The 17,275-nt window shown below is 42.3% G+C and overlaps 1 protein-coding gene across 1 annotated transcript in view; it reads right to left on the minus strand.

The window, feature by feature from the left end:
* Window positions 1-17,275, minus strand: part of elna (elastin a) — a 125,109-nt gene that overhangs the window by 78,408 nt on the left and 29,426 nt on the right. The window contains exon 5 of the mRNA XM_084065218.1: window positions 16,930-16,956. Coding sequence (XP_083921344.1) covers window positions 16,930-16,956 — 27 coding nt within the window. The remainder of the gene's footprint in view (window positions 1-16,929; window positions 16,957-17,275) is intronic.

Consider the following 17,275-nt stretch of genomic DNA (forward strand, 5'->3'; position numbering starts at 1 on the left):
GGGGCATGGGCAAGACAAGACAAGACAAAAAAAGTAAATAAAAGGAGCCAGTGGCCGTGGTATGTAAAGTTGGCTGAGCATGTTACATCTCCCAGATGGTGCACATATGCATTTCACCGCCTGTCCACTGAATACTTTTCTGACAAGTCAGGGTTGAGAAAAGATACTAGCCTTCAGACAGGTCGACTCGTCTCCGGAACGCGCACACGTGCGCGCAGACACACACACACACACACACACACACACACACACACACACACACACACACACACACACACACACACACACACACACACACACACACACACACACACACACACACGCACACACACGCTCAGCGATGCCGGGGTTCAACGAGTCGGCCTCCAACACATTGTCAAGCGTTCCACAGTGATTACACCACACAGTGTATGATCATAACCTAACCATGCAAGGTATGTCTCTATGGCTCTGATTTATTCCTCGTCGTATGGCCGTGTTGCAAGCCAAAAACATAGCAGATGTACAAGGTCACGACGCGACGCGAATGGAACACAACACGTGGCGTCGTGTGGCCTTGTAGATCTGCTATGTTCGGCCGCGTGACACCGTCGCACGACAAAGTAAATGGGGCTTATGGTGAACACATGGGGGCGTTTCCCGAGAGAGAGAGCAAGAAATAGAGAGAAAGAGAGAGACACACACATACACACACACACGGACAGATGTAGTCATGTCAATGCCCTGACGCTCAAACAACCACATGTTAACGTCGCTGGTGAAATGTTTGGTTAATGACACCACATGGTGAAACGCCGGATAACGAACCACATATTAATTCACGTGCGTGTCATTTCAAACTAAAAAGGTCAAAACGGCTCTAAAACAGAGTTTTTTTTTGTTTTGGGGGGTGCTGTGGTTTTGCAACAAATCCAGGACTGTTCTGGAGTTGATGTTGCAATGACTTCACATGGCTGCTAGGCGTGACGTAAGCGCAGGCCTACTCCCTCGTGGCAATCACACACTCTGGGTAAGGTTGACAAGGACATACAGTTTCATTTCATTCAAATAGCACAGATCCAGTTCACACAGACACGTGTGTACTGTATGCTGCGTGGTTGTACACACCTGTTACTGTAAGATTAGAATTCAAAATGTAAAATGTTTCACGACTGTTCTTATATATATTTTGAAAAAGAAGGTTAATCCCCTGAGAAATTCTGTTTAAGCTTCACCCAGCTGATGGCTGCTCAGAGGTGCTCGGGGGGGGGGGAGCTCAGTGACATTTCGACACGTATACTGCTGGGCGGCCGGGAGATAAACCGGTGACCTTCTGATTCCCAGACAGCCTCTCTACCCACTAAGCTATTTCATTATTTATTTGTGTTAAAGGTCAAGTCGGCCATCATTATTTGTGGGTATAAACAATTGGCTCTGTAGGCTTGGGTTATCAGAAGGTGGCATACCCGTTTCCTTTAGAATTTTCTCATAGCTTCGTTTGATTGATTTGGCAGCAGATTTGCGGGAAACACGTGACATCTTCGTATGCGTTTTCCAGTTCAAATTGGCTGCCGAGCCAATGAAACAAATCTACGGGGAAACGAACCGGAACAGAAAACAGGTACGCCACCATCTGAAAACCCAAGACTACAGTTACACACAGAGCCGGTTACCTCATGAATACAGTCATGTACAATTAGTGAAATATCACTTATATACCTATAACCCACTTGGTCATTTTTTTTCACTTTGACACTTATGAATAGACAAACACTCAGGCTTTGCATGGCAGCATAATATGCCAGTGATGTAATTGCAAACTAAACTTTCCAGATGAGAATAACCCCAGGAACATCCAGTGGTGGTTGGTGATTAAACGAACATGACCTCATAATTGGAAATGCTAAGTAACAATGTTCTACAAGACAAAACATGCTGTCTCTCCAAAGCAAGAACAAGTCAGACAGACCGCAACAAACCAGTGATACATTATACCTGACCGTCTTGATTGGCCACAAATGCACTCCTTCCAAACCCAAGGAGGTAGATAAATGTCTCAGATAACAACACATTATCAAACGACCTCCTCCTCCCCGAAAAGCGTGAGCCTCAACTCTTCCATCAACCTGGAGAGCGAAGCGACGTGCCAGGCTAGGCTGGCTGGCTCACGCCAAAGCCACAAATCAAAGTAGTTCCCCCGTGACCTATGAGGCTCCCGGGGTCCCACCTCTACCAATAACTGTAACCGGGGGTCTCTCCAGGGGTGATCTGTCTTCGCTGACGCTTAGGGAAGTACAAGGCAAGAGATTTCTCCAGTGCTATATAAACAACACTTAGGCCCCAGTGCCAGATGGACTGGAGGAGCGAGAAGAGGAGCCGCTCCAGACCTGCTGGCAGACGGAACAGGGGAGAGGCTTGAAGCGAGAGCGCCAGGGGATGGCTCATCAACCCCCACAGCCAACAAACTGAGAAAACCTAACCCAACCGACAGCCAGCGCTGCTGGGAAGGGAAGGGAACACGGTCCCTGCTAGCTAAAAGGGACCAGCGTTTACATTGTTATGAGCGGCCTGCCACAACGGGAAGCTGTGGTGCACCAGTACTTTAAAACACTGGTTTACCAAAAAGGGGAAATAATTACAGAGTTACAAACCATTCCTTAACCACTTTTAAAACCCTACATACGTGTCTGACCGGGGTTCCCCCATGCAGGCAGGGGTCTGTATTTGGGACCCCTCCTTTTTTTATCCTCTACGCCAAATCTCTCCACCGAAAATAGCCGATCTACAAGATCGGCTATTTAACCGCAAATGTTTGCCTATTTTCACTGAATTATGACATGCCCAGAACAGGGACTCTAGTTATGGTTCATGTAGTCTCTCGACACAGACTGTTGGCTCCCACAGTTTTAAAATGTTTCCACTGAACAGTGTGTATGGGAGCTTTGAAAATGAGCAGAAAATATAAAAACAAAAATGTACATTGAGGCTCTTTGGACACTGGAGTGTTGATGATGGTCTGAGGACCGAAACGTCCACTCTCCGTGTCACTTTATTTCACCATGTAGTTTTTTGCATCCAAAGAGCCTCAATGTTCATCTTTCAGTATGCATGACACTGAAAAATGACTTTAATGGACTTTCATGCTGGCCTCTCGCACCTGTCTTCAGCACTATAAGCCTTGAGTTTAGAGTGCACATTTCACTATCTTTTTGTTTTAGAAAATAAAGCGGACATTGTTATTTATATAATCAATGAATATACTCAATTTAATGGCGTGAAAGAATCTATCCGTTAGAAGGGGGTCTGTGTGTCTGTCCGTGTGTGTGTGTGTGTACACACACACACACACACACACACACACACACACACACACACACACACACACACACACACACACACACACACACACACGCAGAGCTGTGTGTGTGTGTGTGTGTGTGTGTGTGTGTGTGTGTGTGTGTGTGTGTGTGTGTCCGTAGCTAACGTGACACACCACTGGACCGATCAAGTCAAATCGTTTTCGCACATTCAAAATATATTTTAAAGGTATTTTTAAAGACAGAAATTGTAAACAGAAATGACAAGACAGATTTGAAGATTGTGGAAGAGTTCTCTGGCTTGCGAGACCAGACCAGGGTTCATGTGGTTAACATGGTCCGAGTGAGTGATTCAACGGAACGTTCAACAGCTAATCAAACCTCTTATCTCACGGCACCTTCTTATCGGTGTACGCTGACACGGCGATACAATGCTAAATAGGGTGTGTTAGTGCACTCCGTCCTTCATTAGATGAATGGACGAGATTCTTTGTGATCCTTTCATAACATCTTCCCCGAAAAGCAATGATGTTGAGAAATGTTGAGAAAACAAGAGTCTGGAAATGACATGAAATTAATGTCAAGAGTCTCGCGAATGACACGGGATTCATCATCAGACGGAGGCATTCGCAACAATAACAGAGAAACAGAACAAATTGGAAGTGGGTCAGGGGGGTGAGATATTAAGGTTGATTCGGGGGTCTGCGATATTAAAAAATGTTTTTTTTTCGTCTGTAAAGCCAGGGCCCCGGGTCCCAGCAGAGGACAGAGCCAGGACAGTGGAAGGGGGGAGGGGGGGCAGTGGTGTAAAGTAACTAAGTACATTTACTCAGTACTGTAACTGTACTTAAGTACAATTTTGAGGTATTTTTACTTTACTGAAGTATTTCACATTTTCAGTACATTTACTTCTACTCCACTACATCTCAGAGACAAATATTATATGTTTACTCCACTATAGTTATTTGAAAACTTTAGTTGCTAGTTACTTTGTAGATTTTGATTATTATTACAAAACAACCATTCAGCCTACATTTCAGCCATTTGAAAATAGCCGATCTACAAGCTCACAATGCGCCACGATGCGACACATTGTGAGCTTGTAGATCGGCTATTTTCTAAAGATTTTTTATACATTTTGAAATGGAATATTCTGCACAATGATTACTTTTACTTTTGGTACTTTAAGTATATTTTGATGCCGATACTTTTGTACTTTTGCTCAAGTACATTTTTAATACAGGACTTGCTTGTAACAGAGTAGATCTACATTGCAGTATTGATACTTTTACCTAAGTAAAACATGTGAGTACTTCTTCCATCTCTGGGAATACGCAAGAATGCCATCTCTCACATGTCGGCCTCTGGTGTGTTCAAGGAGCAGCGAGTGATTTGTGGCGTGTTTGTCGAGGGGCTGAGGATATTTCAACACTGAAATACACATGTTGTGAATGTGCACTTAACCACTTCCTACCTGCCCTCCCTACTTAGGGCATGTCATTATGAGTGAAAAACATAGGCAAAACCTTAAAAAAAAAAAATCATTCAAATATTCAAATATAGCTAAAATAGCATATCTGTTATTTCTGCAACTTGTCATTCGATGAAGTATATAGGGCTTAAAGGGATAGTTCACCCCAAAAAATACTTATTTTCTATCGATTACACACCCCATGACTTGAGTTTTTTTTTTTTTTGTCAGATTCCTAAGTCAATAATTTGATGACCGCCGGAAAGATGCTAATGTCTCCGGTAGGAGACTCAAAGTTGACACTTTGAGTCTCCTACCGGAGCCATCAAATTATTGACTTAGGAATGAGACAAAAACAAAAAAATCTCCATGAATTCAAGTCATGGGGTGTGTAATCGATAGAAAAAGTCTTTTTGGGGGTGAACTATCCCTTTAATGCACGCATCTTTATTTATCAGTTAATGTATGTTTGGTATGAAATAATCAAAATCTGCAAAGTAAGCTGTCAGATAATTTATGTGGTGGAGTAAGAAGTACTATATTTGCCTCTGAGATATAGTGGAGCATGTATAATATATAGGGGGGAAAAATTAAATACTCAAGTAAAGTAAAAATGTCAAGTGGAATTGTACTTAAGGGTGCATATTTCACTTACTTTCTTATGATAAAAAAAAGGGTACAGTTCTGGACATACAAGGTTTCCACCCGACAGCGGCGATATACAGTGCACGCACCGAACACACATGGTTGTTGTTGTAACATAGATAACACACATGGTCATAAATTTGCATAAACAAACACACATGGCCATGCGCTCTCACATGCGCACGCTGTGTGACGGCTCAGCAGACAGGGTCTGAGCTGCACTAATGGGAAGCACATGTTTCTGCAGGAGGAGACGACCCAACGACACACACCCAGATCATCTTCCTCTGGCTAATGACTCTCATCCTCTTCCTCACATCTATCTGTCTCCTCTCTCTCCTCTTCCTGTTCTCCAGGCCTGTAAAGTAAACTCACTCCTTCAGTGAAGAGTTTTGATCTAAACCAGAAGAGGGGCAGATGAACCACAGGTGGGGCCTTTTGATTTCTAAATCCCCACATAAGGACTTATATTACACCCACCCGTTTACAGTGCTGGAAGGTAACTAAGTACATTTACTCAAGTTCTGTACTTTATACATATGTATTAAACGTTTTTTCTTTTTTTTTAACGTGGCTGTTTTTAATGTGCTTTTGAATTGTTTAGTGGGCAAGTGCAATTGCTTTATTTGCACAATAGTGTTAGGTATTTTTTGAAAATGCGTATGTAGTACTGTATATAGGTGTATTCTTTTAATTCATTCTGCCATGACCAGGGTAACACATTTTGTTCCGTACTTGTCTGGAATGACAATAAAACTCCTTGAACCTTCAGTTTACTTGAGCATTTCCATTTTTTAAAAATGTTATACTTCTACTCTCCACTACATCTGCAGAAAATATTATACCTGTACAATATTTGCACAATATACAACTATTTGACAACTTTAGCTACTTTGCAGATTTAAATGATTTAAAGGGACTACACCATGAATTTGAACTTTTTTGTGTGTTTTTGGTCTTCTATCCCCAAAAATACCCCAGTTTGAGCACTCAGGCTTTCACAGCATATCTGGGGTTTTATGTAAATTGGTCTCAAAACAGGCCGACTGATTTTCCCCCGCCCGTGACGTCACATGCGATACCTACTTTATATAATCCCTCCCGTTTTTCAGTTCCAACATTAAAAAAAAATAAACATTTTCCTTTCTTTTTTACTTTTTCCACACAGAACCAGGAGATAACATCCATACAAATTGGCTCAATAGCGCCACGTGCCAAATAAGAACAATGTGATATTGCAGGTGAAAGTGCTTTATAAGCCAGAGAGAAGTTAGTTGGAATGAGTATATCTGTGCCTTGATTTAGGCTCAAACCTTTTGAAAAACATTTGAGGGACATAAACAATATGATATTAAATATATTTTTTAAAATGCATGGTGTAGATCCTTTAATACAAAACATAAAATCTGTCTGTCTGTCTGTCTGTCTGTCTATCTATGGGCACAGCAGCACATGGAAGTATTTTGTGGTAGATGCAGCTTCCTATTGAAATGTTCCTATATTTCTATACTGTCAATGCAATGCAATGTGGAGCATTACCTAATAAAGAGCTGCCATATGTATTGCTCCACAAACTAAATAAATCTCAGTATAACCCACACTGCTATTTGGGCATAGACTGTAGCGCTGTTCCATACATCTTCTGTGTGCCATATCTGTGATCTAGGGCAGAGCGATCTCATTTGATCTCTACTACTTTGAACATGTCATATTTTATCTACCATCTGACCTCTTACACACATCATTCAGTCAATCATTCTAATCTCTCCTCGCAGGTCATAGAAGCCGTATGATGGCTGTTATCTGAAGCAGCTCCAGTCATTCCTCAGAGGCAGACAGACATATCGCTTTATCATCTACAAGTGTTTCTGGCCCTCAGAGAAATCACTGACAAACCAAATGTGGACGCGTTGATTTCCCAATTTGAACAAAATCCCGCCAATGTGTAACTGAATATTTTGTTGCTATAATGAAATTACAGCAACGGTCTAAAAAAACAGCCAACTTATATGTTTCTCGTTCCATGGCCTCGGCGCTAACCGTTAGTGACACAAGGTTATAACTGGAAAAAAAAGTTTGGCAATAAAACAAGGTCTGAGAATTGAATCCACCTTCGACTTGAGTGAATGCAGGAAAAGAGGGAAGTGTCTAACAGCTGTTTAGCGAGAGAGAGAAAAGTTCCCCTTTTCCGGCTCTCCATGTCTTTGTCAAAGCCGGATGCTGACAAGATTCACAATTAGTTTAGCATTTACAAGGCCTGGCACGAGCCGCTCCACAATCCACTACAGTCACGCCACTCCGATCGCCAGCTGCTGCCTGGCTGTACAGGCCAAGCAAGGTGTGCATCTGTGGAATGTGACTACATTACTTGCCACACGTTTGTACAATGAATGGTAGGACCCTGGAATTGAATGTGTGTGTGTGTGTGTGTGTGTGTGTGTGTGTGTGTGTGTGTGTGTGTGTGTGTGTGTGTGTGTGTGTGTGTGTGTGTGTGTCTGTGTTTGTATAGGTATGTGTGTTAAAAGGGGGGGCACAGATAATACCGCAGGTGTTGTGTAAAAGAACGTCAGCTTGCACATCTGTTTAGGCATGGTATTTGCCTTAACGTACTGGAGGTTAACAGAGATGGGTCAACCTTTTCCTATATGCTAGTAGTGTACAGTTTCATTTTGGCAAGTCTTTTTCATTATACGCCAAACACTGACTTAAATAAAGCAGATGGTTTCAACCTGCTCCACTGACAACATCCTGAAGTGCATTTATATAGTCATGGAAAGTTCACACTGGGATGCAGAAAGTCACTTGGTTGAAAAACCTTCCTGTAGAACATTTTTTATAAAAAATGAAATCTAATCATGTGGATCCACATGGGATAAGCGTGGCTCCAATGTGGATCATGGACTTCATGTGGCCAGCCTATGATGTCAGTCATCTATGATGTCACAGTCATCTATGGTATCAGTCATCTAGGAAGGGACTCATAGGGATTTGGGCGAGGTTTCAGACTGATCAGGTGCCCCTTTGATTTCCCTTATAAAATGTAAGTTAAATATTTGAAAACGTGTAAAATGTGTGAAAACGACTTGACTTGATCGGTCCAGTGGTGTCGGGTTAGCTACGTACACACACACAAACACACACACACACACACACACACACACACACACACACACACACACACACACACACACACACACACACACACACACACACACACACACACACACACACACACACACACACACACACACACACACACACACACACACAACCTAGACTCCTTCACGTCATAAAAAAAAAAGAAAAAAACCCTGGGGTTTGTCTGTGCTTTTGAAATTTGAAAACGATAAATAAAGTTGTCCAAAGAAATTAAATTCTTCCTCCAAACTGTTAATTGTTATAGCTGTTGTTGGAATGAAAATATATAATCTGAAGTTGCCTTTCTTGCAAGACCCTATGGTACAAAAACAAATCACCCATTTACAGCCATAAAGGTGCATGTTACAACCCCTTTGTGGATACTAATCTCTCCATTTTAAAAAGGTTGTGCAATCTTAACCAATGCTGACACACGGCCTACAGTACGTTTTGCTCTCTTACACTTGAAATATGTAGGTGACTTTCGTGTTAGAAAGCACTTATTCTTCCAGTTACAATATCCATGAAAGTACAGAGGGCTGCCAGAGCCTACACTGAAACAGCATCCATTTCTTTTCTCTCTCTTTTTTTTTTTACCTTAATCTAATTTCTGCCACGTCGCCCTGGCGGGCGAGAAAGAGAGAGAAATAAAATAAAGTACATACAAAAGCCAGGGCATTACTTCTCAAGAAATGCTGTTCTGTTGACCCCTGCCAAAGTCAACTTCCCCCATAATATCTGAAATTAGGCCAAGAATACAAAACAACTCTCTCACAGCTCAATGACCTATTAAGATATGGGGGGGGGGCACAGTAATCTGCTTCAGGTCTTATCAGGACTTATACGACGATTACACAGTCCCTTATCTTTCCCAACACGTCGAGCTGGGCCCAGATGGAATCAGCGCTGCTTTTGGAAATTAAATGATGGCTTAAAAAGCCATTGCTAATGCACCCAAATACCCTCGCGGTCCGAAACGGAGTGAAGAAAAATATTTACAGTGGCAGTATGAGTACGGGGGAGAGGAGAAGGGGGCTGTGGTGGAAACTCAACACGGTTGGTTTCCAGATATTGTAAGTGCCCCGCGTTACAATAACATTAATCAGTGGCACTGGCACCATTGTATATCGGGCGCTTGATGATGGGGGAGTTTGCAGGCTGCCAATCATAGCCAGTGTTGCCATGTCCGCTTATTATAAGCGACTCGATAAGCGATTTGGGCTTGCTTCCAAATTATATTTTAATTTATTTTATTTAAACCAGTGGTTTAATGTCATGGACCCCCAAATTAAAGGGATATTTCACTTTTAATTTTTTGGGGGGTCATTGTATTGTCTTACTACTTTTGTGAGCCCCCCAGACAGTTTTTAAGTTGCTTGATTCAGTATTTAGATATTTGATATTAATTTTATCAGACATGCCCCCTTCCTATACAAACCCATTGTAACTTCAAACACTTTTTTTTATTCTTTAAAAAAAAATGTATTAGATTTTATTATTATTAGACAATGTCAGTCACCAGAACCAAGGGCGGGTGTTTCCGATTAACACTCTACCCGCCAGGCCCGTAGCCTACGGGCCGATAAATCCAACTGTAAAGCGCCGATCCCGTAGCCTACGGGCCGTGGTGCTTTTTCCTTTTTTTCGAAAAAAAAAAACTTTTTTCAATTTTCTACACGGACCATTTCATTGTAACACCACCGGAAAGCCCTTATATTATTTGGGATTCCGGTTTTGCCGATGCCATCAGCCCTCATTCTAATGACGAAACTGAAACTCAATTTTCTCCTTGTTGTTTTCTTCTCCTCGTCGATCTCTGTTTAACATAAACTACATATGTTCTAACTACAACATGGAGGCACCGTTTGACACACGCTCTTCAGTGGTAGAAGCAGGCAGATGTCTGCGATGTTTACAAACAGTGCAAGGCTCAATTTTAAGGATTTTAACAAGGTCTATGCCGACGTGAAAAAAAAAAACAACAACAATAAAACGTTGGCACTGGTGAGTACATTATGAGATTAACCTATGGCGGTCAATGTGTTAATCTAACATGGTTAAAATGGAGTTTGAAGTTACAATGGGTTTGTATAGGAAGGGGCGTGTCTGATAAAATGAATATCAAATATCTAAATACTGAAACAAGCAACTTAAAAACTGTCCAGGGTTCTCACAAGAGCCTGAGTAGACGATAAAATGACCCAATTTTTGTTTTAAAGTGAAATATCCCTTTAATATGTATTTGTCCCTAACCCCTCAATCGGAAAATGATTTGTGCCTGGGAGCCCTGTCCCAGATTTGTGTTAGAATGTTTCAAAAATATTCAAAATATTCCACATTTTATTTCAAGATTTTTTTTGAAAATAGCAGATCTACAAGCTGTTATGAGCTTGTTGGTCAGCTATTTTCGAACAGCCGACGTAAACAGGTTGTAAGTGCTCATGTGGCCTATAATAGTCGCTTCTGTTGGGCTTGTTTTCCTAGACCTGTAGTTGGGTCATTTATGGCACTTCCATGACCGTGGAGAGCGAAGGTCCGTTTCTCAATGGATTTGTCATCTAGGAGGGTTATTAAACAAATTTAGCCGGGGTGTATTTTTTTAAACGGCGGGGAAAATTTGTGGGAGACCAAAATCCAAAATGGCTGCCGTGAAAATGAACTTTTTAATGGTTTGACCTACAATGATGCACAATACATGGTTTCAGAGCTTATTTTGGTCAAGGAATACATATATGGTGTTTATATAATGATTTGACCTATTGTCGACCTTCAAATGCAAGATGGCTGCCAATTATGAGCTCCAAAAGGGAGTTTTTTCAAAATCGTCACAGAGCCTTCATATTAGGCTCAAATGAAAGCTCTGCTCATGATGAGTTGAATAATATACAGTATAAGTATACTGAGAATATGGTGTCCAGTTCATCCCATCACATTTTCATAATGAACCAAAAATAAATGAGCTCTATAGCCTAACATAAAATAGTATTCTGTATGCAAAGCTAGAAAGGTTAGTTGCTTGAGGTGAATTTAAAGGTCAACTCATTTGTCACCCTTATTTTGTAGTATTGCTCCCAGTGTTTCCTGTCTGCATAGTTACTTTTACCTGCCTTAACCAGTCTTGTAATTTTGTCAGTGTTTCCACCTGTGTCCTCCTAGTCCCCCAGCCTATCCCAGTGTTGATTGTCAGTTGAGTTCACCTGTGTCCTGTTAATCCCTGTCTATTTAAGCCCTGTGTTTGCATTGTGTTTTTGTTGGTCTGTAGACCTTTGTCATGTGAGGTTTTTAGTCGTTGTTCTTTGTGCTCAAGAATCTTGGACAAGTGATTTTGGATAAGAACCTCTCGCCAGAGCAGGATGCACAGCACGCCCTGTCTGTAGTGCTTTCCTCGTAGTGCTTGGTCTACCAACCCCTCCACTACTACCCCTGCTGTAACCAGAGTGTCTGCCATTCCAGAGCCCTTGAATCGCTTGTAGATGGCATAGATGTACTGTAGGACATCAGCTGGTGGAAAGGTACGACGATTGGGAGGATGTCCTTGAACATTTCTGGATTCTCTGCCTTGAGCTCAGTGAGCGTCTTGCAGGTGGGCAGGTCACCAACAAGAAAGGAGAATGGAATATTCTTCTGCCACATGGCCTCCACATGTTTCACCATGATGTCATTCACCACTGACTTACTTGAAGGTTCATTGTATGTTGTGTGGTAATAAGGCTTGCTCTTGTTGGGTGGTGGATGACAGCAGGACTGGGCACCACTGTATCCTGGAACTCGCTGCTCTTCAGGTGGTGGTCTTGTACCATGATTGTCTACACGAGACAGTGCATGTATCACAGAGCGAGCACACTGCGGAGCTCTGCTATCAACCTGGGAGTAAATGTCCATGGCATGACAAGGAGTAAAGACCTGGTAGACACTCTGCACAAGAGCGGTGTCTGCATCAGCTTTGCAGACACACTGCTCCTCTATGACCATTGGGCTCTGATGGATGTGGAGGCATCAGCAACCTGCCCACACGAGATCGCAGACAGCAAGCCAGCTATCGTGATCATCGACAATGACGACTTCAAGATTGACACTATGACAGGTGACTCTACAGCAGTCCATCGAACAAATGTCATGTACATGCAGCCAGAGAGCTATGAAAAGAAACCAGGCGAAGAGACTGCTGAAACGCTCACCAAGAAGAAGGAAATCTCTGCACAGCTAAAGCAGAAGTGTGCGGAACTGACAAAGGTTTGCCAGTACAGATGCCCCCCCTGGTAGCAAGAGTGAGTCACCTGCTTGTCCCAGGGTAGATCCACCAGTGGATGGGTCAGCTCTGCAGCGTGCTCGCTCTGTAATACATGCACTGTCTCGTGTAGACAATCATGGCAGAAGACCACCACCTGAAGAGCAGCGAGTTCCAGGATACAGTGGTGCCCAGTCCTGCTGTCATCCACCACCCAACAAGAGCATGCCTAATTACCGCACAACATACGATGAACCTCCAAGCAAGTCAGTGGTGAATGACATAATGGTGAAACATGTGGAGGCCATGCGGCAGAAGAATATTCCATTCTCCTTTCTTGTTGGTCACCTGCCCACCTACAAGACGTTCACTCAGCTCAAGGCGGAGAATCCAGAAATGTTCAAGGACATCTTCCCAATCCTCGTAACTTTCCACCAGTTGATGTCCTACATCTATGCCATCTACAAGCGATTCAAGGGATCTGGAATGGCAGACGCTCTAATGTCCAAGATTCTTGAGCACAAAGAACAACAACTAAAAACCTCACCTCACATGACTACAGACCAACAAGACCACAGTGCAAACACAGGGCTTAAATATACAGGGATTAACAGGACACAGGTGAACTCAACTGACAAAATCACAAGACTGGTTAGACAAGGCAGGTAAAAGTAACTAGGCAGACAGGACACACTGCGAGCAATACTACAAAATAAGGGTGACAAATGAGTTGACCTTTAAATTCACCTCAAGCAACTAACCTTTCTAGCTTTGCATACAGAATACTATTTTATGTTAGGCTATAGAGCTCATTTATTTTTGGTTCATTATGAAAATGTGATGGGATGAACTGGACACCATATTCTCAGTAGCCTACCCTATTTAATGGGAAACCGCAAATCAGCAACTGCTGTTTACACACAAACATTGACTTTATTGACCTCAGAGATTACTTCTGTGTACTTATACTGTATATTATTCAACTCATCATGAGCAGAGCTTTCATTTGAGCCTAATATGAAGGCTCTGTGACGATTTTGAAAAAACTCCCTTTTGGAGCTCATAATTGGCAGCCATCTTGCATTTGAAGGTCGACAATAGGTCAAATCATTATATAAACACCATATATGTATTCCTTGACCAAAATAAGCTCTGAAACCATGTATTGTGCATCATTGTAGGTCAAACCATTAAAAAGTTCATTTTCACGGCAGCCATTTTGGATTTTGGTCTCCCACAAATTTTCCCCGCCGTTTAAAAAAATACACCCCGGCTAAATTTGTTTAATAACCCTCCTAGATGACAAATCCATTGAGAAACGGACCTTCGCTCTCCACGGTCACGGAAGTGCCATAAATGACCCAACTACTGGCTGCTTATTCCCCTCACAAAATCCGGCAACACTGAACATGGCTTTCTTATACAGTCAGGGCCGTGCTTTGCTGTAGGCAAGCCTCGGCAGCCGCCTGGGCCACATCACAGGCAGGGGGCCCCATGAAAAAAAAAAAAAAAACTTTTTTTTTTTTTTAAATACATAGAAATAAACAGCTTTCCAATCCATTCCAGGCCTTTAAAAAACAGACAACATGGGCCCCCAAATAGTCAGGAGGGGGCCCCATGAGATCTCCTCAAATTATTATTTAAAATATATATAAATAAACAGCTTTCCAATCCATTCCAGGCCTTTAAAAAACAGACAGCATGGGCCCCCAAACAGTCAAACTTTCAAAAGTAGGGGGCCCTGGTGAAGCAGTGTTGTCGTGGCATTTTTTTTAAATGGGGTCAGTCATGGGGCCCCCTCCTGACTGTATGTTCTCTCTTGCCTTATTGGCAAGAAAGAACATATTGTAATGTCCCTGTATTTTCCCGCAACTTCCTTCTTTGAGGAAGGTAGGCTATTTGGTGCAGGAGGTTGTTAACTGGACTGGTGATCCATGGGTCTTGAGTTCAATTCCTGCTTGCTGCAGTTCTGTTTGGGGAGATCTCATGAGGGGGCCCCATGAGATCTCCTCAAATTATTATTTAAAATATATATAAATAAACAGCTTTCCAATCCATTCCAGGCCTTTAAAAAACAGACAACATGGGCCCCCAAACAGTCAGGAGGGGGGCCCATGAGATCTCCTCAAATTATTATTTAAAATATATATAAATAAACAGCTTTCCAATCCATTCCAGGCCTTTAAAAAACATCAAACATGGCCCCCCAAACACCCAAGAGATCTCAACACGAGGGCCTCCCTCAATCCAGAGTAGATTTATACCATAGCAAATAGAAGCACCATTTGTCACACCACTCTCGAGCACTGCATTTACATTTGAATCAGCACAATCTACTTTGCATGAGAAAGTTAAGTTGAGACACTCTCTCTCTCTCTCTGTCTGTCTGTCTGTCTGTCTCTCTCTGTCTCTCTGTCTCTCTCTCTCTCTCTCTCTCTCCCTCTCTCTGTCTCTCTCTGTGTGTGTGAGGAGTGAATGTGTTATGTGCGTGTGTGTCAATTCAAAGGAGCTTAATTGGCGAAGAGAAAACATGTTTACACTGCCAAAGTAAAAGTGGAACAATCAAAACAAAACAAAACAAAACAATGAATGTACAAATAAATGTTAACTTTGTGGATGGTTTTTAGCATGTAGCTAATTACAATGTGAAAATATTTGGTCTCTCAAGTGATCTGTATCTGAAATCTGAGAACAGCCTAGCCACAGAAACCACCACACATGTTGGCTTTGACATGGTAATGTGTGTTTCACTTCAAATTGAATTGTTCTACTTCAATGGTTTGTTTTTAATGTCAATAATGAAAGTAGCTATTCTTCTTCATAATAACATTTTTTAAGTGCTACACTGTAGTTATAGCAGTGACTGAGACAACAGACTGAAAACAATGCTTTATAACTGAATACCCAATGCCACAATTGGATAGAAAGAAAGAGAGAGAGACAGCAATATTATGTGATATTATTTAATTTCATAACAATTCACTATGAATATAACTTGTAATTAAGTAGTGAGATTAGAATATAATTATCAGACAGATAGACATCTGTCTGTCTGTCTTGGTGTATTTTTAAAAGTTTGCAAATCTCTTTGGCTTTAACCTCCCTGTCTTCATGCAGTTCTGTGGTAGCCATAGCTGAGTGGTTAGTGTGCCCGCCTGGGGAGCCAAAAGCCCTGATAGTCACAGGTTTGATTCCAGGCTGGGCCAGCAATGTGTGTCCCTGAGCAAGACTTTTAACTCCTAATTGTGCTCCACAATGTTTACAATCATACATTTCCCAAACAAATTTGGGAAAATAACTTTATAGCTCGATCTGCTATTTTCATTACTTTCTTTTTTTAAATAAAATTATTTTGAAAAAGGTTGAGTTTTACAATTTTTGTAAAACATTTTTTCATCTTTTTAAATCATTACAAACAAAAATGTAGGAAACAAAAAAATAAAGGGGTATTTTACCCATGACCCTTAAAAATTGGTCCGCGACCCACATATGGGTCCCGACCCAGGGGCCTCATACTGGGGTTTGCCTAGGGCCTCCTTATCCCTAAGCACGGCCCTGTATACAGTAGAGGTAACAGGGAGGTTTGGCGTAGCCCTCTGTGCGGTCAGTCGGTCACACCCAGACAGGACGTCCCCACACAGGCTGCCAAGCCGGTGTGAACCGACCATGAAAACATGGGGGGGGGGGGGGGGGGGGGGGGGGTGATAAGGAGTCGAGGGTGACAGCCCATCAAAAGTAGTTGCTGTTGCTTAGCCACTGTGCTGTGTGTTGTGAATGGACGGGTCTCACCCCACACTGTTGGCATGTGGGCTTAATGCATTCCACACACACACACACACACACACACACACACACACACACACACACACACACACACACACACACACACACACACACACACACACACACACACACACACACACACACACACACACACACACGTCACCTACTGTACCCTAACTCACAATAACACACACATCATTTCCTTCCTTCCTCTGTGGTACAGTACCAAGTTGTGTACATTAGATATATGGATACACGACTGACCCACGTCATTCTGGGTCAGTTTATAATAAGAAACATGCATGTCTTGTATGAATACGGTCATAAAATGGACAGTAATAAAGTCATGTGGAGATGTTTCCACTCACCCGGTTTGGGAGGCTTTCCACCGGCCCCTGTTACATAAAGAAAGAAAACAAAATGAATAAACTATTACTACAACTGATGTCGTAAAACACTGGAGCACTGTTTCTCAACGTCTGGTCGGGGGGTCCACCAGGGGCCCTAATGGACCCCTTACAGGTCTGAAACTCTGAGAGTGTACAAATGGATCTCAGTGTTAATTTAACTGTGAGACTGTACTAGAGGTTCGGGCCTCTACAGGGCCCTCACATAAGGTTATATAATACTGTATATATGCCCATATATGGGCATAAACTGTATGGAGACCGTCCAACCGATCGACTTCAAACTCGGCGTGTGTATTGCCAAGGA

This window comes from Gymnoscopelus microlampas (genome assembly GCF_963454915.1).
Source record: "Gymnoscopelus microlampas genome assembly, chromosome: 8".
NCBI lineage: Eukaryota > Metazoa > Chordata > Actinopteri > Myctophiformes > Myctophidae > Gymnoscopelus > Gymnoscopelus microlampas.